Here is a 21461-nt window from a genome sequence, read left to right on the forward strand (position 1 = left end):
GGAAAGACCATGAGTAGAAGAACTTGTTGAACTAAGAATGATTCATCTGCAATACAATGTTTTCTTAATTTCTTTGAAATTAGTCACTATGAGAACACAGGTTGTCTCACACTTGGAAAAACCAGCTTACATGCTACACACTAGAAGTCTTTGAACTTCCTCAACTGTAATAAACCATTTGACCACTTTGATTTCTTATCCTTTTTGACACCAAGAGTTTTGCTCTCCTGGAAGCACGGAACACTTTTGGCCTCTATCTACACATAACTCATAAAACAATAATGTATACTCCTAGAGGTGGAAGAGATGGCATCAAACACTATATTGCATTTTATCTTTAGCCTGAACAAGTTTTAGATTCCCATCCATGGGGAAATTAAAAAAAAAAAAAAGTATCATCTATACTTCAGTCTCTGACTGTGTAAGGAGTGTAAGGATAAATAATTTATAGATCATGTGCCAACCAAACATTGTGGTACAAAGACTCATTAAAGCATATGCAATATCAGTTGCCAGGAAATTTCCTGTGCCACGGAAGCCTGAAAGCATATCCAAAATACATCCCAGATAAATGCCAGAATAAACTATTTTGTCAGGGTTTTTTTTAGCTTACTGAAAAATATTTTCTCAAGTTTTGAGATTTTTGAACTCAAGTATTATGCATTTTAGTACGAGTTTTACTTCTACTAAGCAAATGGTATTTAAAATATTGTACTTACACAAAGTGGCAGAAAATTACTGAATGTTGTTGCACAGTGATCAACCTTATACGAGTCCACATCATCTGTGCAGAACTCAGGTACTGGAGTAAGATGTGGTCCTTCCCCTTTCTGCCAAATGTACAGGGCAATCTACCAAAATTGGAAACATTTATATCAGTAATTAAACTAGATAAAAATTTTCAGGGCGTACAAAGAAACCACATTACAGGACAAACTTAAGAGGAAAAGTGAAGAACATGGGATGGTGTAGCAGATTTGTCCCTTAGTTGATTAACTAATTCCTCCAAATTCTGCCTGTGGCACCACGCTCAGAGCCAGGTATTGGCTGTTGGCTCTTCCTGTTTCTTCCCTCATCATTCCCTGTGACTGGAAGGACAGAGAACACTAGTTATGCTCCTGGGTCCTTTAACCAATTGACCCTGTATTAGTTTGGAATTCAGCCATTCAGAATTAATGTCTATCACATGAACCCACACAAAGCACCAATGCTCCTAGACCACAAAGAATATTTGACAATTGAAACTGATCATGAATTATTTACAAAAATTCACAATATGCTAAAATTTCCCACTGAAAAATGAAATCTTCAATAGAAAGCCTTAGAATGGTGTGAAGCTATTTTATTTCAGAGGTGAGGTTAGAGTGCTATTTTGGGTTGTAGCACAGTATGACACAGGGTTACTAAAAACAATGGAAACAGATTTATAATAAAAAGACAAAAATAGTCTTAATCCTAGTTCAAATCTAATGTACATCACAAAAAATTCTGTTACTCAATTCCAGCTTTGAATAGGCACCAGGGAATATGCTGTATATTGTACAGTTACAAAAAGTCTAAGCAACAACCTACAAATGAGCAGCAGCACAACAAAAAATACTTTACCACATCTGCAAGATATGGAAGTGATATAAATGTTATGGATATAAGAAATAGGGACTTGGAAAGTAATAGGGTAAAACAAACAAAAAAGAAATAATAAAAAGGATGCAAAGCACAACAAAATATCAAAGACTGCAGGCAAATGTTATTAGGACTGTGTCAAACGAAAATATTTCTTATAAACTTAAACATTACACACAATCATTAAGAACAACAGATTATATTCTTTGATTTGCTGTCAATCTTGATTCACACAAGAAGAGCATAGATATAAAAATGGTTTAAGATGGAGAAGATGGTGATTTATTAAATAAATTAGAGGGAATGGAATTGTCTCTAGGGAGACATGAGACTGCACAGAAAGAATAACTACAGGGCTGAAGCAGGTTATCAAAGGCAATAAATTTGAAATGAAACATATGCAAAGACCTGCTACAGAATAATAAGTGGATAGAAGCCATTTTGTTGGTTGAGTGATCAGTTGTTTTTTTACTAAGCAATCTGTGGCCCATAAAAGGAATGTCTCTTAATGATCTTTTCTTATGACATTATATTTAGAGACTTTGTTAATGGTGAGGTAGACTGGAATACTGGGAATGTATGAATTATTTTGTCTTTAAAAAAAAATTAAAATAAAATGACTTTGTGAAGCCCAAAATCCTGCACTGAGAAAAATTAACAAGAGGAAAAAACCAGCTTCTTGTCTTGTTTCTCACAGCAAAATGAAAGCTGAGAGGGATCCAATTGTTTTTGAGAAATACATCAGTCAATGAGGGGAAACTATGTAAAATAGTGGTTTTGCACAAAACCAAATTAATTTAAATATGCTACAAATCTATAGTATATAAACACACTGTAGATTTATGTAGTAAATGAGGGGGTTTATGACCATTACAAGATCTGAAAAAGCAGCAGCAGTTTTATGTAAAGTTGGATTTTTTTCTGGACCAGAACAACAGTTTATAGATGACTTTCAGGAACAATAAAATAATTAAAATTGCTTCAGTGTCACTCATAATTTCAGGCCAAAACCTTAATCCTGTTCTTCCTTACTTCTTGTTCTTCTTCTACCTTATTCTTATTCTTAATCTTAATCATATTCCTATTTCAGGCCAGAAGCTTAAACCAGATTCATCCCCCTTTTCCACCCGTGGCTCAGAAGTTCACTTTGGTGACAGTTAAAAACCCTGGACAGCACAAACATTTTAAATGCAGAAAAAATTAAAAATCTTCCAAAAATGATACTCAGATACTCTTTCAGAGCCTCCTTCTCATGTTCCTTTTGGTCTGAAATACCTTCTGCCTACCTTTTGAAACAGTTGCGTACCAGAGACAAAAAAAAGTCCTTCCTGACTTCCATGCTGCAAGTTGCAGCACTGATTGCTCACACAAAGGGTGGTTCCTGAGAGTATTTGCTGCAAACCCTATCATATTTAGCTCTGAGAGTCTGATTCAGAAAGTGAATGAGGGTGGCAAGTATCTTTATCTAGTAAAACTCACTTCAGCTTATAGTTCACGAATTGGAATTCTCTCTCTTTCCTTACAGAGCAGTCCTTAGAAGGTATCTTAATATTTAGAACCATGTATGCATTCATTTATGAATGCAAGCTTATTAATGGATTTTTCTATGCTTAAAATATAGTTTTAAAGTATTACAATATTCTAAAGGAAGGAAATCTAACATGCCACTGCAGTCAAACTTTTTAGCAATGTTTAAGAATAATCTCCTATATCCATTATGATTTAAAAGCATTCAAATATACAACCTTGTGACCTTTTTTCTACCTTTTTTTTCTGCTTACCTCATGCTTTAAATCTATTGTAAAGTCTGACTTCAGTGGTTCGCTCTTCAACTTCTTTGCAAGCCTATACAATTAGAGATGAAAAAATTTAATCAAGCATATTAAAAAAATCAATCACTAGTGCATGCAGGAAAGTGTGGCTGATATTACTGACCATCTTATGGGGGAAAAATAATAAATCACATCTCTGTATTTACTGCCTCAAGAAGAAACTTATATTTATCATATAAATCCTTTTTTTTTTCTTTTTAATCTGAGCAGTGTCTTGATGTTAGTATTAATTTTCAGCACACACATTTTGATACACTCTTCCTGACCAAAAGAAAGTTCTCATCTGGAGTAGATGGAGAGTTTGGCATAACATTTTCAACAGATTAAAAGCAGCAGTGCATTTGAAGCTCAGTATTGATCAGCATCTCAAACTGCAGAAAATATTCTCTTCTTGTGTATTGCAATGCACAGTATTTAGGGACTTTCAATTTATGAGAACATCAATCCTTGCTACAATAAGATGCATCTGAAATCTATGAACTTTTCAAATCTCATTTGAAAGCATCTAAACGTCTAATCTGAATTAAATATCTATCTTACAGCAGGAGAAACACTTCTAAAGGGCAATGCAAACACTCTAAAACCCAAGAATAAAACCACTGTCTGGGGGAGAATACATTTTTAAAATTACAAGATGGTATTGAACTACTTGAACAACTAGTACTGGACAACTATTAGCTAGTTGATGTAGGCAGAGTGAAGGAAAACAAATCACATGCACAGCAATGATACAGAAATCTATTTCTGCACTCTTGTCTACTAGTAAAATCTGAAGTGTTTATAATAATTATGCTTGGAATATGTAAAACAACGGAGAATAAACAGGAGAGATTAAAAATTCAATTCTTACTTGTTAACAAGTGGAATGCTAAGTGCCCAACCAGCAGCAAAATCTGGAAATTTAAAGACTGTAGGATTTTCAGCAAAGGCATAATGGTGAATTATTGTAGATTCTTCATCATATAATGCTTTACCTAAAAACCACTCCTGTAAAGGAATATAGGAAACAATTTTGTTCATCTACAGCATCCTTTTAGTGAAGATGACGACTGCATTCATGCTGAATAAAGCAAACCTGAAAACAAAAACAAGGGAAGCATATTGTTCACAATAAATAATCTGGACAAAAATTGTACTTGGTAAGAAATTAAACTAAAGGTAGCTCTCTGAAATCAAATACAGGCTGCATTTTCAAACTCCAGAATATGCCCTGGATTCCACTTGTTCAAAGAACACTGAATCCCAGAGTCATAGAATGGTTGAGGCCAGAAGAGGCCTCTTCAGATTATCTAGTCCAATTCCCCTGCTCAAGCAGGAGCACCCAAAGCAGGTTACCCAGGACTCTGTCCAGTCATGTTTTGAATACATTCCACAATCTCTCTGGGCAACCTGTTCCAGTGTTTGACTTCCCAAACTGACAGCTCTCCAGACAAGACACTCCAAAGCACTGTATTCAGGAACTTCATACATATCAGTTTTGAATTTCCATCCACCTGGCCTCTTCTACACTAGGGAACTCAAAAAGAGATTTCAGCTGTCACACCCTCACTGTCCTACCACAACATTTTAGGATTCTCACAGACAAACTGTTCTTAAGACAGATTTTTTACCCCCTTTAGTTATCAACAGGTACTAAGTCATTGCTGGCTATCCACATGGGTTATCCATTCTGGACATCTTTAGGGCTGTAGTCTACCACCCTGCTAGGATGACAGGAAGAGGAGTGGCACATACAGTTTGGTTTAACCTTGCTGCTGTTTTCCACTATGAAAGCACAGTTTGAATCAACCTACTGTTGGAACACAGCATCACAGAGGGGTTGAGATTGGAAGGGACCTCTAGGGATCACCTGGCCTAACCTCCCCTGCTCAGGCAGGTCCAGCTATAAAGCACAATGCTCAGGACCATGTCCTAATGGCTCATGAGTTACCTCCAAGGACTGAGACTTCACAATCTCTTTAGGCCAGTGCTCATTCATCTGCACAATAAAAAAGTGTTGTCTGATGTTCAGGTATAATTCAGCATCTGAGCGTTTGCCTTGAGGTCTTCATCTAAATAAGACATTCCTCACTGGTTTTTAGTTTTCCTGCAGTCAGTAATGCCCTTGGTTATCAACACAGGTCATTTTCTTAACATTCCTCCACAGTCTCTCTCAATGCTTTGAAACATTTGTTTTCACTCATTATTACATTCAGTACTACACTTGGATCAGTCTCAACATTTCTGTTACTAATCTCTACATATCCACATAGAAAAGCTGCAGATTCATCAACAATTCACATGCCCATTGCAGACCTCTTAATGAGATAAATGTATACCAACTTTTGATTATGCAGACTGCTGAGACTTTAAAATGAATAGTGAATGAGATCATTCTGATATAACTCAGCTTAAATTTTGGGCCTGATGGACTACTGCTGTATACAAGGAATGGACAGCCACACTAAGAAGACGATTACTATGTACAAAAGCAAAATGTTTCATTTTCCTTTTATTGCAGGTTGGAATGTAATTTGTTATCTTATTAGAATCTGTGTGTAATGCAAAGGACAGACACTAAAGCTGGCAAAAGGGCAGCATCTAGAACAAAAATGTTTGTGTTTCTATTCTGAGAATATCAATTACAAGTAGGTGTTTCTGAAACAGGAAAAAAAAAGGATATTCCAAAGGTCTGAATATATTCAGTCCTCCATTTTGAAGACCAAGTGTTTTAAAAGGTAAGATCTCTGAATTGCTGTTATTATTATTACCATTTTAGAAAAGAATTGTGAGAAAACACCACAAGGCCATGTGCCTGAAAAAGAAGTAAATATGCTAAAGTGAGTCCTGAAGCAGAATTACAATAAAGAAGCAAAACATACTTCACACAGAAGATTTTGGCTTCTTTTATTACAGGCAAAGGACTGACACAAAGGTGATTTTTTTCTGAACACTGAAAATTCTAAATATTAACACCTTTCATGTCAGTTGCATTGCCAAATTTTCTTTGCTCCTTGGTGACTGTGCTTCTATTTTGTTCAGCAAGTCTTTTGGTATTGTTTCTTTGGTATTGTTTGGTATTTCTTTGGTATTGTTTCTTTTCCAATAGGTACAGAAGACTTATCACCAAGACAAATCAGAAAGAGAATGCAAGTAAAACACCCTACTATTTTTTACATCAGAGACAAACTAACATCAGGCATTCTATCTGACGATAATCAGAATTGATAACAGACAGGAAAATGGGGAGAAGGGACCACAAAACAGACTACATTCATCTTTTTATTGATGGTACAAATTCACAGAAAAAATGGTTTCTCTGCTCGATTTTAACAGTTCTTTGACAGTTAGACAGGTGTTTGTACTGCTTCATGTTAAATACCTTGCTCTCAGCCTCAGCAACAGAAATCCATCCCCCTATTAAGGTGTTTGGACACATCTTTTCCAACATTTGGCAAAATACACTCAATCACATTCAAAAAAAAAGTCAAATATCTAAATTTTTATTTCACCTTAGACTTGTCAAATCTTCTGAGTGTTTCTAGCAGTTTTACAACTTGTATTCTTGTATCTTCTTCACAGAAGAAAATCCATGAGGAGTTCCTACCATAGGTAACAGAGAAGCTAAAAAAAGAAATAAACATTTTACTAATAAGGTGGATTATAGCCAAAATGGCACATTCAAGGCACATTCCCCAAATATAAATAGTTTGCCATCAATTCTTCATTTACACAGAAGCAGAAAATTTTACTACCGATTTAGAATTACACATCAAAGGACTACAGTGAATAGATAAAGATACTGACTCTGCAGCTACCTATTCATAAAGCACCAGCTATTCCAGAAAGAAGGGAACAGAGATACATAAAGAATTTCCATTCAGAAATGTACAGGTCTAATAGCCACCCATGAATTCTGACGTCCGTCGATAGCAGTTTAAGTTACCTTCCCCTTCTTCCAAGGGGCCCCACCATTGGCTGTCTGACAGCACTGCAGCCACTGTCAAAATGCCTAATGAGAGCTTTTCTCACAGCTGTTGGACACTGATCATTCCCAACCTAAGAACTTCATTAGCTTTTCCAGTACAGTGAAACTGTACAGATTGAAGGGATTCCTCACAGATAGCAATACTCTCAATGCAGGATTCCCGACTCCCTCAGAAAAAAGCCACTCCTTGTTTCTCTGCTCCTCCCACCTTCATTCTTCCACTACTTATCAAAACAAAGCTGTAGTAATTAATAACATCCTAACGGAAAAAATCTACAATCTTTATTTGTCCAGTTTCCTCTGCATGGCTTTTACATCAATTCAATTTAACAAATCATCTGAGGAGAGGGATAAGAAAACCAGTACCTATAAACATCACAGTCTGCTTTCTCCACAGCACTTCCTACTGATAAAATCAGCAATGAAAAAACCAGCAGAAATGGAAGTCAGCAGAAGTAAGTAAAAAAGTTTGATTGGATCATTTATGTTTTGGGGAATGATGTTTGCCCAAAATAAACCCCAAAGACCAAAACCCACTTGAAAAGCCAAACCCATCATCTGAGGAAAACTTAAGCTAGAAAATGTGTTCCCTGCCTCTGCAGGTATTGAAATAACATGCTAGAAGCACCAGATGGTTGCCAGGTGTTAAACTAGTTCAGTCTATTTTCATCTGGGACAAGTTATTGTGCTTATTATTTGGGCTGGGGTAGAATTAATTTTCTTTACAGTATCACGACAGTCATCTTCCTGCCGAGCTACCTTTCCTCTGTGTCTTGCAACACTATTTGACTATTCACTACTTTCTGCTTAAGACACTTAATCTGCTAAACTACAGTAGCCAGAAGAACTCATTCATCCTTTCAGCTCATAAAAGCATATACTTGGTGCATAGTCAACACTGAAATCCAGCCAATTCTCTGCCATTCAGCCAAGCAAAAAAGATACAATCAATTTGGAAAAACACTTCCTAGCTGTCCCCTCTAAAACTTGCCAAACAAGTACAGAAAGGGTATCAGATACACCTCAGGTTTTTAAATATGTACAGTACTTAATACCCTGTGAAGTCTGCAGGCTTTTCTCTCACACGTTAGTGCTCAGCTAGAACTTCAAGACAGAAATGTGTGGATTTACATGAAAGCAGGTGGGTGAAGTGCAAAGGGAAAACACAAGAATGACCCCTACAAAAAGAATTACTGCATCTTGCGAATACAGCACACATAAGTTCACAAAAATAATTATCAGCTCATCTAGCTATTGATGGACAAATATAATGATTCCCAAGGCTAAGTACTTAAGGTCTCCAAGAGAGTCTAATTGAGACCTCAGAGCAGAAAAGTTTGGAGTTCAGACAACAAGGGGCCATTGGAGATATCCAGATAAGATCCTGTTTTGGATAATTTCTTAAAAAGGGATTTCTTCTCTGCTGAATGAACATGGTTACTGAGAAGAAATGTAGCAGGCCTTCTGGGCACAGTAAGGATTCTATGTCATAAGATATCCACTGATTGTATCTTCTGACATTACATATTTTGTCTAGCTTAACGTGTGTCCAAGAACTAAAAATTAAGAATTTTCATAATTGCTTAGAGACCTCCTTAAAAATGCTGACAACTACAGGACTGAGAAAAGCTGTTTTTTCAAAAGCAGTTTTCTGATACAGATGCACCTTATATCACAAGTAAAAGCATCATCAGCTGCTGCAGAATGGGCCGACCTCCCTTCTTCCTCTTTTGTCCATTAAGAAAACAAAACAATAAAAGCTTCAAAACATCAACATACTTCCAAACTGCTCCATGTCTTCATTTGCCAAAAGTACTAAGTGAAACAGTACACACAAGGAAACTCATACTCCAGAAATCTCAAGATGGAAATCCTCTACTTAAGATTCCTCTTCTGATTTCTAAAGAATTCTCTTCTGCTTTCTCATACAAATGAGCATTTGTATTTTTGCTTTTAGTTTTGTTATCTTATAAGAGCTATATCTGTAAACCCTATCACCAAGACATAAATAATTAAGAAGAGGAACCGCAAGGTCATTGAAACAGGAGCTAAGCAGGGAAAAAAAGAATGATTGATAGTTGGAACATCATCTTCCAGTTTTTTGATTTACTTCAAATCTCTTTTGCTATTTTTCACAGTTTACATATATCTCAAAGACAGCCACTATACAAACACTATTTTCATGTTTCTACACACAAAGCAGAAGGAAAAATATCCTGTCCTGCAATCATTCTGATATGAAAACCTCACCCTGAATAAGTCTACTAGATTACATGAACTAAATTAAATTTCAAGAGGCTGCAGATTTCAAATGCAAGCTTCAGGCAAAAGATAGACTTCAGCATCACGGAGCTTGAGGATTTCTGAAACAAAGTCATTGTTTCCTGACACTTTGCAAGATACTACCACTACTACCATATAAATGTAGCAGGTCTTCCTTGAAGCCATCTGCATAAGCTAAGAAGAAAACATATTTGAGATTTGAGATGACCTGTCTTTTCTGATCATACTAATATGAAAATTGGCCATATAAGCATCTAAAAAGATGCTGAAACCTACAACTTTTCACTACAGAGACATACCACCTCTCACAAACAATAAAAGCAATAAAAAACCCAAACAGCTATTATGATACATCAAAAAAAAAAATAATTACTCCATTCAGTCAAGTAATCTGAAAGATCAAAATTTCTGTAATACTTCACACCTTACACTATAAGAACTGGGGACCAAATAGAAAAATGCACATTTAAACAAGTTGTTTCTTTAGACTAGTTTACTTCCCTAATAATTTTTACATGCCCAGTGATTTGAGGAAGGTAGTTGCTCAGTTAAATTCTATTATTACTGTTCTTTTATTTAAAATAGGTTCCTCTGATTTAGTTAAGTTTATCAGAAAATTGCTTTGTAAAACACAAAAAAAAAAGAAGTACAGTAGAAAGTTAAAATATAAGGTTGCAACTCTCATTAAAAAACTTTGCTTCTGAAAAAAGAGGTAACTAATATATATATTCTTGGTTACAAAAACTTCTGAAAATAACTGACATTCATTACACTTACTCTCTCATTAATGGCAATATTGTCCATGCACCTTCATGCCTGTTGATCTGATGAATAAGCAGAACTGTAGGCAATTCCTTTAAGAAAAATAAAAAAATTCCCATTAAACTTGAATTATATATACTTTCTTCCTAAGTATCAATTAATCTTTAAAAAATTATTCTGGAATGACTACTTAGTTTTCATTGTTTTTGACTGGCAAGTAGCACTGAAGAATAGATGACTTAGGATGGTCTGAAACAAGGTGACCTGCAATTTAGAGATAGTGCCTCTTCCAAATCATAATTTCTTAATTGTCTTTTAGTTATAAAGCTAACAGACTTCAAGTTAAATGCTTTGCATAAGAACCCATGTAATCAATATACCATAGTAATCTCCTTGTCATACCATAAAATCCCATACTGTAAAGAAGTAATTAATGTAGGGTATTCTACAAAGGCTTCCATCGGACAGGCATGTTACACACAGCTTAAGTGAGAGTTCTGACACTCTTTACTTTGAGCTGAGCTTCGACCTGTCACACTAACATCATGACAAAACCCATGGATTTACACAAAAATCAAAATGAGGAGCCAGCATTTTCTTCTTCCTGAAAGATCAAAGAAGCTTTCCTACGAAGAAAAATATTTCTCATAAATTCCTTTGCTCTTTTGTTACTTGAAACCTCTTTGATGTGGCAGATCCCAATGTCTAGCAGATAAGCTACCATTCTGGGGTAGTTTCCAAAAAACCACCATTTAAACACAGCTTTCTGATAAACTAAACTGCACAATTTGTAATACATGCGAAAAGCTGGATACAGATACATCCCTTAATACACACACAGTACCTCACTCCATCAACAAGTCCAGTCCTCCACTGCAGCATCATTCTGCCTGGATGTGACACCAGCTAAGAGAAGGGAGAGGTTCCCTGCTCACCTGACAGTCTGACAGGGGGTTACTGCCCACAGGAGCATGGGACTCAATACAGGATTCAGGGGAACAGCAGCTTAGGCTGGCACAAAACTTCACATGAGATGCTTAGGAAAGAGGAAAGGGTCAGGTGGTGGGTGGTTTAACTCCAGCTGGAAATTAAGCACCAAAGAGCTGCTCACTCAATGCCCCTCTTTCCCCACCCTCGCTGAAACCAGGACAAGGAGAAAAAAACATTGGTAAGTACAGGGGAAAAAGGGAGCTGGTCACTTGTAACAAATTACTGGTCAGGACAATTGTCTGGCCATGCCCTGCACTGATCACTGCAGTCTGTCCTGTCCTTAAATCCCACTTCTAACTCCTGGGCAGGAGGCTTTGTGTGTCTGTATTTGGAGACCTGTGTTCCCACAGCCAGAGAGAGGACCATGAGTCGTAGGGGTGCACCTGTCTCTCCAGGCCCTAATCCTATGCTTTTCATGAACGATGGCATTAATATAAAATTCACATGTAAACACAAAAACAACTTATTTTCTAAGAAAAGCTCTAAGATAAAGTTTACACTATTTGCTGACTCTGTCAAGTTTACTTTAAATCCTTTTTAAGGGCAGTTAAGCACAGCACCTAAAAATACATAAAACCTCCAAATTTCATATGCTAAAGAAAACATCACTACTTCTCTAAAGAATAACTGTATCTCCTAGGAGTGCATTAACCTTACACAAAAACAAGGATTTATGCTATTGGAATGGCCCAAATTGAAAAGAAACAATGCCAAAACTTTAATTTGGAACAGGATATTCACCTGCATCTCAAAAATCAGCATTTCTGATTTATGGTTCCAGTTCAAGCCAACCTAACAAATATGTTTCTGCTTGTTTCCAATTTACTGAAAAACCAAAAGTTCAGAGGTTTTTTTTGTGGAAGTGGCAAATCTCAGTCACAGTATGCTCAACATCTTGTATTTCACTAAAATGTAAGAATGGTAAAATTTACTTTGGTATAGTTTTATTTTTATTGATTTTATTTACTTAATTTATATGCTTATTTTTATTTTTGGCATAAGTTTATGGTAAAACCGTAAAATTATGTTTACTTCTGCAATGGCAGATAGGAAGATAAAAGAGCAGACCTCTCTCTTTACAAGAACATTTATTTTTACCTGCAGTTACACTAGTATTTGCAGGCAGCCATGCATTTCATGTACAGTAGGATCCAGACAAAAAAAAAAGTAGTTAATAATAATATACTCAGTGTCTCTATCACACTGAAGGCTGAAACTGGATTAATTTTAGATAAAAACAGCATTTGCCCATGCAAAAGGAATGAAGTAAGTGACATAATCTAAGTAGCTGTACCACATGCTCAGTTATCTCCTCTTTAACAAAAAGCCAGCAATTTCCTTTGTGCAGAGCAAAGGAGTGAGGATAAAGAGAAAGCACTCTCTCTTGAGCTAATTCAATACTTTTACAAGGTATCTTTTCTCTCTGACATTCTCATAAACCTGCTCTCTTTCTGTACAACATAAAAATACATGTCCTGCATGATCCTTTCCTTCCACTCACTTCTACTCATGCATCAATTCTAATTTAATAAAGGAGATGCTTCAAACACACTGTGCAGGTAAAACAGCCTCTTTCAAAAATACTGGAGGATCTCTGTTGCTTTTCCTCTCTCATTTCATGTATTCTCACTTTGAATCTAGTGGAACTGGGCTGACCTATTCATTTTATTTATGCTGTCTTCAGTACAAGGACAGAAAAAAAAGCAAAATGTAGCTGGTGCCAGCTTTGAGGAGCAGAAGGGCACGTGCAGTCAAGGTAACGATATGTAACTTACACATTGTGTCTGTCTGTCTCATAAAACTCTCCTACAAATGCATCCATGGCCTGTACTGCATTCACTGGTAATTCTAGCTTGAAACTACTGTTTTCACCATTACAAACCACATCTGTTTTCACACATATCAACATTTTACATATGACACAAGTAAAGTATCTTATAATCTAAACTAAAAAATTTAATCACTTTAAGACTGAGAAACTACCCTCCCCACTCTCACAACTGAGCTGACTCTAAAGGGCAAAACCAAAAAATGGAATTGCTTGTGATCAGAAACACCATATAAGACATTTTTACTCCAAATGCCACTTACTCTATCAGCATAGTGAGATCAGCAATACCTGCCACAGATTACAATTGCAAACTCTATACAAACAAAAAACTAAGTGTGAATAAAGGGGTTAGATCCACATTTTGAAACCAATTCTAAAGACGCAGCCTCACACAGCCTCATTTGTACCTTAAAATCATTTAGTATTTTTTATGCAAGTTGAAGTATGAAGATGCTAGCAACACAATCAATTTCACAACAAATAATTGAGAGAACTCTGGTTCTTTAATGTAAATATTGAAAGTTCTCTTCATTAACATGAAAAAACTTGGAGGAATACTATATCCAATAACAAAAAGGTAATTCATAATAAAATAATTAAGAACTAAGTAAGGAAATTGTTAAGCTGAAATAAGTAGCTGTTTTCTTTCTGCACTACATGCAATTTCATATTAATCTACCAAATCCTATATAAGAAATGTGCAATTTATAGAGAACAAAACTGTACAGTGTAAAAACAAAGAAAAACGCTAAGGTTTCACAGACTACAAGGCCAAAATGGGCTTCTGTATGCACCCAGGGTGGCAGAGATCACCCCCAGCTAAACCTGGATTTCCAGGCTAGGTCACATCCTCTATGACCCTCTAGCAGAATTTTGCTTTGCTTTCCTACAAAATAGTTCACTGAATTTCATCTAAGCATAACCAAACCTTGCCCCAAGTGTATTGTTTTGTGGGAACATGCTCTATTAGAACACAATTCAAACTAGATCTTGCTCAGCACTATTAATTGTATGCCCTATGTGACATGATTTTGCAAGTATGACATAGAAACAGATATGGAACTGCGGTGAAATGCAAAACACGACAGTAATGTGTTCCTTGTTATATTACTGAGTCACCTGATCAGAGCAAAAAGCAATCTTGTAATACACTAGAGAAAAATAAAGTAGTGTATAGGAATTTGCTCCTAATGAGTCCAGTTTGCTTGTATCTGCAGGTGTCTTGCATATATCCCTGTGCTTTGTGAGCTTATTAAACTGCCTCATGCAGCCCAGAGACGGGGGGCAGGAGTGGGGATCTTAAACCCTGAGCACTGCTGCTGAACTGCACAGCTCCAGAATTAGAAAGGTTTTCCTATCTCTACGTACCCTACAAGCACATAACAACGTTTTCCCTACTCTCATCTTCTTTTCAGTAATCAATCCTAAGACACATTCAGAGCTAGCCTACCTTCTCAGCCTTCCCTTGGGAGGTTAAATAAGCCAAGCTCTTACAGTCATCTGCTGTGACTACTTTGATAAAGAAGAGCTGTGAATACATATGAAGTCTCCCTACAGTTTTATTTTCACAAATATGCCAATTCTGTAGACACCCTGAAGGATTTCTAAAAGAAAGTAATAGCAATAGTAAAAGAAAGTAATAGCAAATCTCCTACCTCTAAACCCAGTGGGTCAGACAATTGGGTGGGAATTGCCAGCTTCAAACATTACACCGAACACTACATCTTCTCTATATTCTAAAAATTTGCTTAAATATTGAAAATTACAATACACATTTCAAATATTTTTCATGTTTTAAAGACATAAATATCAATTTTATCAGAGCCCCATGTCCAGGAATCCAGGACAAAATATTATTTCAATAATTCCATTCAAATAAAACTCATGGATGATTTAAAGTACTATTTTACAACACCACTGTAAAAGAACTTTGCTTCTGTTTAACACATCAGTTATTTAGGAGCTTCTCCAAAGTTGTCTAGTTCTTTTAATTCCTTGCTCTATTTCTCCCTTTAGGCTGCATCCATAGAATTGTAGCATAGTTTTGAGTTGGAAGGAACCTTTAAAGCTCACCTAGTCCAAACCCCTCCAGTGAGAGAGACATATTAAATTACATCAGGCTGCTCAGAGCCCTGACCAGAATGATCTTAGATGTTCCCAGGGATGGGATATCAACCACCTCTCTGGGCAAACTGTCAGCCTCACTGTAAAAAATTTCTTCCTTATGTTGAGTCTGAATCTATTCTCTTTTAGTTTAAAAACTTTACCCTTTTCCTTATCATTACAGGCACTAAAACAATGCTGTTCCCTTCTTTATAATCCCCCTTTAAGTACTGAAAGGCCACAATAAGGTTTAAAAAAACCCCATGACAACAAAACCCATATTCCTAATAAAGCATAGTTTCCAATAATAATCTTTTGCTCCTCAGGAAGCCCAGAGTAATAAAGTATAAAGTACTATTTTCCATTAGAGGAAATTTCTACTTCTGTCCTACTCTCAGATGGCTGGTTATCATTTCCAAAAAGACCTGAGTTTTTATAATATATTATGGGTATTTCAGAGAGCTCAGTGAAATGCCATAGTGTTACCCTGCTTTCACAAATCAAGAGCAAGTACTTTGTGCAAGTTTGTCATCAAATGATCTTACATTAAAGAAAACATGGAAGCATTTACTTAATTGTATGGAAAAAATAACTAGAACTTAAAATAATCTGAAGTGTTCCTGACAGTAACTTCAGAATAGAGGCAACGACAACAAAAAAACCTCCCAAAAAAACCAAACCAAAACAAAAAACCCCAAACAAACAAAACAAAACAAAACAAAACAAGATAAAGCTTTCTACGACAATAATACCCTGTCACAAAACCCTATAATTATCACTGATTAAAGTTTTTCATGTAGGAAAGATGCTGGCAGTCACTGATTTTGTATTTTACTTATTTTCGACAATAGTGGGAGTGAGTTTCAGCAACTGTATTACCACATGGCCAATTCCTAACATGCTGCCTAAACTTCCCCCAACTGGAAAATCAGTAGAAAGTCCAGTAAAGTTTTTTGTGATCCAGAAATAATTCACCTGTGCTCAGTAGTAATCAGTTACTTAGATTTGCATTACGTTGATGTGACACTCCAAGATTTTCCTCAACTATTGGTTCAAATGACCTGCAGCGAACCATCATACAAAAATTTATAAATGTGCCTATGCTTTCCAGTAGCAGGAGGAAAAAATGTGTTGACAATTGCCTCCAACCTTGAATTGATCATAATTCAGATGACCAGAACATGAGAAAACTCAAGAAATTACTAAAATGAAAATAAGTATTTCCCCCCTCAAATATACGTTCATCAACAAATTAATAATGTGCCCCACTCCTCCCATCCAATTAGTAAAAAACCATGGAATAGTTCTAATTTAATTTACACTGGGCTACATGTTGAACTTGCTAAATAAAAAGTGTAGCTTTGGAGGAAAAATCTCATTCAATATGAAAGTTATCACCAATTTAGTTTGCATTTAATTTTCTTTTTCCTCCCCTAGGATCCTCCATCTTCCCCTTAGATATCCCATATCTTCCCTGTTCTGTTCTTTTGAGAGCTACTGATCACCAACATCACAAATTAAATACTATTTTGTAACGAGACAAATAAAAAGATATGGAAAAAAATCTTGAAAAGTTTTGAGTGCTTATTTTAAATGCTACCACAGATGTGTATAATAAAACAGTAGCCTAGAATAACAACAATATATTGCAGTAAAGTGTCATTTGTTTGGTCTTCACTTGAGTGAATAAAAAGCAGTGAGGAACCAGAGCTCAGAGTTTACAAGAATTCTAAATAAATGCAATCATACAAAAGACAGACATGAGGTATACAGTACATAGCTATTATTCATGAAAGCCAGTATTAAAGATGAACCGCTATAATTATGTTGCCAATTGGTCTGAGTAACATCTTCATTTAGAATGTGTTTAAGACAGAATTTTAGTATTGTAGTTGATAATATTAGTGTGTAAAATGAGTTTTTACTTAAAAGCAAAATCTTTCTCAATCCCAACCAGTGCAAAAAAACATTTCAGGCTGGATATTAGGAAAGATTTCTTCACTGAAAGAGTGGTTAAGCATTGGAACAGGCTTCCCAGGGCAGTGGTGGAGTCACCATCCCTGGAAGTGTTCAAAAAACTGAGCAGATGTGGCACTTCCTGATACGGTTTAGTGGGCATGGTGGTAGTCAGTCAAAGACTTGATGATTTGGGGATCTTTCCCAACCTTAACAACTTTATGATTCAAGCAATGAAATTTAAGCAATGTATGGGGTTCAGCTGATTGTTTTAATATCAGCAAAATCAGCAATATAAGTAGATTTTTTTATCCACAGAAAGCCTGAAGCATCTTTCACTGACAGCAAGATTGAGACAGTTGTCTCCCAAGCTAAATCAGTGTGACACATGAGGGAGCAGGTCCTTTCCCCACAACAGGCTCTGGCCAAATAAACCCAATGTACCTTTTTTAACTAGGAAAGAAGGGAAGGAACAGCAGAGTAGAAAGAAGCTTTCACAAGGCAAGAAATTTGGTGTATGTATTTCAAGTACTGGTATAGATGCTCAGGAGAACTTACAGGAACAAAACAACTGTCACCAGGTAATGATTTTAATCTGATGATTTAGCAATTCTAGTCTCATGTATACTTGAGCACTCTATTCAGAGATGACTGAGCAATTTTAATACAGCCAACAGCACTGGAGGAGAAAGCTTTATAGCAATCTCTTATTCTTTACTAAGGAAAGAAATACCTTAGTAAAACGGGTTCGTTCAAATCCTATTAAGTATGCAGAGATTGCTGCAGGAGAGGCTGAGACACTTAGCCTAAAGCACTTTAAACTTCCAAATTTCTTGTATATATTTTGCCCTGACATGACAAGACAACTCTGTGAGGTGACAGGTCCTATTTTCTGCATTAAAAAAGCCAAGGCAGTTACCACACATTTGACTGGTAAAAGCAGCTATATAAAAATGGTATATGATGTGTAAGGCAGGGCTGAGGGGAGCCCATTCATCACTACTAAAACATTTAAAAGATCTCATTAGTGCAGAATTATCCAACTTCTACAAATTCCTTTAAATCTGCTAAGCATCCATTAGAGGAATATGATCCTGTTCACCTTCCAGCACTACAGTGTAGGTAACTTTTACATTTTCAGCAGTTAATGAGCTAGGCATCAATTCTGCTGATAATAAAGCCTAGCAATTGTCAAAAGGATGCCAGTACCTTTGCAGAATGAGAAGCAAAGGCATATTAGAAAGTCAAAGATCAAACAATTAAAACAAAAAGCCAGGAGAACTGCTGGAGGAAAGCAAAGAAAACAAAAGTCACTCAAATGTGTAAAGCCCTGCAAGTTGGCCTCCAAGAGATTTAAGACAACTCTGAAATACATTTTCAAAACTAAGCAGTACACTTTTCCTGGAACAGTTCAACAGAACAGAATTTAGAAGCATTTCAGAACATGAGCACCCAAATATTGAAGCCCCAGAATGAGCACTTTAAAATGCAAATCCTAAAAGGAATGAAGCATTATGAAGAAAGACAAAGAAAAATGACCAAGAGAATACTGATATTAGGCAATGTATGCAAGCAGAGTAAGTAACACAACACAAAACAAACACAGGTGCTAACATAGATAAAAAGGTGGAAATAGGAACTTTATACACTGACCACTTAAATACACACACTTATTAGGGTTCTATATTGCAAGCTCTCCCCACATAAGTGTCGTCAGATTTGGAAAATAAATGTAAATATTAAAGTTATGGATGATGTTACAAACACAAGAACAAATAAATCCTTGCCAAAAAAAAAAGGAAGTTGTTGCTAGGAAGGAAACAAAGGGCACACTATTATTTTAAACAAAAACGCGAAGGGAATCGATCTAGTAATACTGAGAAATCAAAAAGTTTAAAGCTTTTGAAGTTAAACCATATCTGTTTTAATTATAAAAATAGAGTTGATCTTGATATGGTGGAAAACCTTGCCATAAAGACAACCTACTGTAGACACAGAGATGGAGGGGCAGGTCAGAATGTAGTCCAACACTTCACTTAAATCTGTTAAACCTTGTTAAAACCGCAAGATCAAAAAATGAATCACCTTATCAGCCTCAGCTGGAAAGTGTTTTCCATGAAATGGGAAGCCATTACAGGAGGGAGAGAAGTAAACAGGGTTTTCATACTAGAATCCTGAATTTAAGCAAGTAACTGAAAATTGAAGCAATAGGTATATTATGCATTGCATTGCATTTATGGCATTAATTTTGAAAGGTCTCAAGCAAGTTGTATCTATTTTATCTAAACATACAAATCAATTTAATAACAACTCAGTTGCCTTGAAAAAGAAGTTTTTCCACTAAATTTTCTAACTACAACATTATTAACTTGCATGTGAGCTTTACAATAAGTTCAGACCTAGTCCAAGAACTACTGGGAAATTTTAACTACAGAGCTTGTTGTAGGTCAAGAAGAGGAATGTATGCCATTCATTTGTGGAATATATCTATCATGGAATGAAATAAGGAGAATACAGCCCAAGAAAAACATTTTCAGAGTTGTTTCTATCATAGCCTGATAGTATTGAAAATTTGAAAATTTCAGGTGAGATATGGATGTCAGAATATAGTGAATTCTGAATTTGTTGTATTCTGAATATAGGAAATAGTATTAAAACAATAACAGAGGAATACTTTAGAAAACAGAACTTCAGCTAGCTTCACTCCAGCATCTGAAATCAAATGTGAAAACAGAGCTAGGAAGAACTTCAGGAAATATTAATTCACCCAGGATGTCTCACTAGCAAATTAAGGAAAGAAAAGATAACTGCCTACAAACTCCCTGAAAGTAATCTCTCAGAGATGGCCAGAACATCAATAGGAACAATTTGGAGACAGATAATTTCTGATAGGAATGTGGTGATGGCTTAACATACATACCTCAAAATTGAAGCAAACTAATTTTACTTTTTTCCCCCTCTCCAATCCTTTAACAAAGAAATCTTCCATATTATTAAAACAGTGCATGCTGCCATCAGTACAGCCTAGGCAATTAAAAATAACAGGTTTTTAAAGCACACAATCCGTGCCCAATGGTCACTGGCACCTTGGCAACAGATACTGTGGCCATGAACCTAATGACACAGTAACACTGACATGGGCACTAAGAGGCTTTTCAACACCAGAGATCAGCAGCTAAGACACTGAGTTACAATTAATTTGTGTTGAAAGGAGAAAAACAGAACCTTGTGTAGGCATGATCTTGTAAGATAACGAAGACACTGAACTTCTGAGGCACAGACCACTGGCACAGGCCAGCTGGGTTTCTGATCATCTTTGTTCTGGCTGCGCTTCAGGAAATAGGATATTGCAAAATTGTTTTAAACAAACAGGAACAAAACTATAGGATGCTCCTAACATTTGTCACTTGTTTTCACATCAGTCAACTGGAAATTGGGGGACTAAAGAAAAAAATGGTATTTTGAAAGTTTAATGATGATATTAACTAAAGCAAGCACTTACTCATGAAACATAGTATACATCCATTTCCTACATACAGTTCCACACTTTGGACTGCACTTGTTTCATTCAAACTGATGTTAATAATCACTACAGTAACAGTCTCACAAAACTCACAAAATGAGCAGTACTTCCCTTTATATGCAGAGGTATTTTAAATGTGTGAAACTTCATTTCTGTGTGATGTCACAATATACACGACTTTGCTAAAAACAAAGTAAGCCCAGTAGTAAAAATACTGCAAATTAGAGTTACAACACTTCTATAAAATGGAATTCATACTTCACATCATCTATTACTCACATGGAAGTATGTGACACTCATTTTCATTTTCCAATACTCCATGGTAAGAGTTTTAAAATATTCTTACATTATTGGTTTATTGTTTTGTTGTTTTGGTTTTTTATTTTAACTCCATAATGAAGAGTATTAATTTGCTATAGTTCTTTTGGTAAACATAGGACCCCATTTGAACTCCAGACTTTCCAGGAAAAATTACAGTTTTTTGAATTGGCTGAGTGTGTTCAACATAAGAACCCTCAGACCCAAAGCAAAAAAACCTCTTACTCTACCAGACCAGTTTTCATAGGGAAATACACAGACTTTTGTCTTCTA

The 21461-nt window shown here is 35.9% G+C and overlaps 1 protein-coding gene across 1 annotated transcript in view; it reads right to left on the reverse strand.

The window, feature by feature from the left end:
- Positions 1-21461, reverse strand: part of B3GLCT (beta 3-glucosyltransferase) — a gene marked incomplete at its 5' end in the record, with an annotated part of 41830 nt that overhangs the window by 12274 nt on the left and 8095 nt on the right. Inside the window, 5 exons of the mRNA XM_017731360.1 lie at positions 720-851; positions 3405-3468; positions 4306-4442; positions 6947-7058; positions 10483-10559. Of these exons, the coding sequence (XP_017586849.1) occupies positions 720-851; positions 3405-3468; positions 4306-4442; positions 6947-7058; positions 10483-10559 (522 nt within the window). The remainder of the gene's footprint in view (positions 1-719; positions 852-3404; positions 3469-4305; positions 4443-6946; positions 7059-10482; positions 10560-21461) is intronic.

The sequence above is a fragment of the Corvus brachyrhynchos genome, unplaced genomic scaffold, assembly GCF_000691975.1.
Source record: "Corvus brachyrhynchos isolate BGI_N302 unplaced genomic scaffold, ASM69197v1 scaffold103, whole genome shotgun sequence".
NCBI classification, from domain to species: Eukaryota; Metazoa; Chordata; class Aves; order Passeriformes; family Corvidae; genus Corvus; species Corvus brachyrhynchos.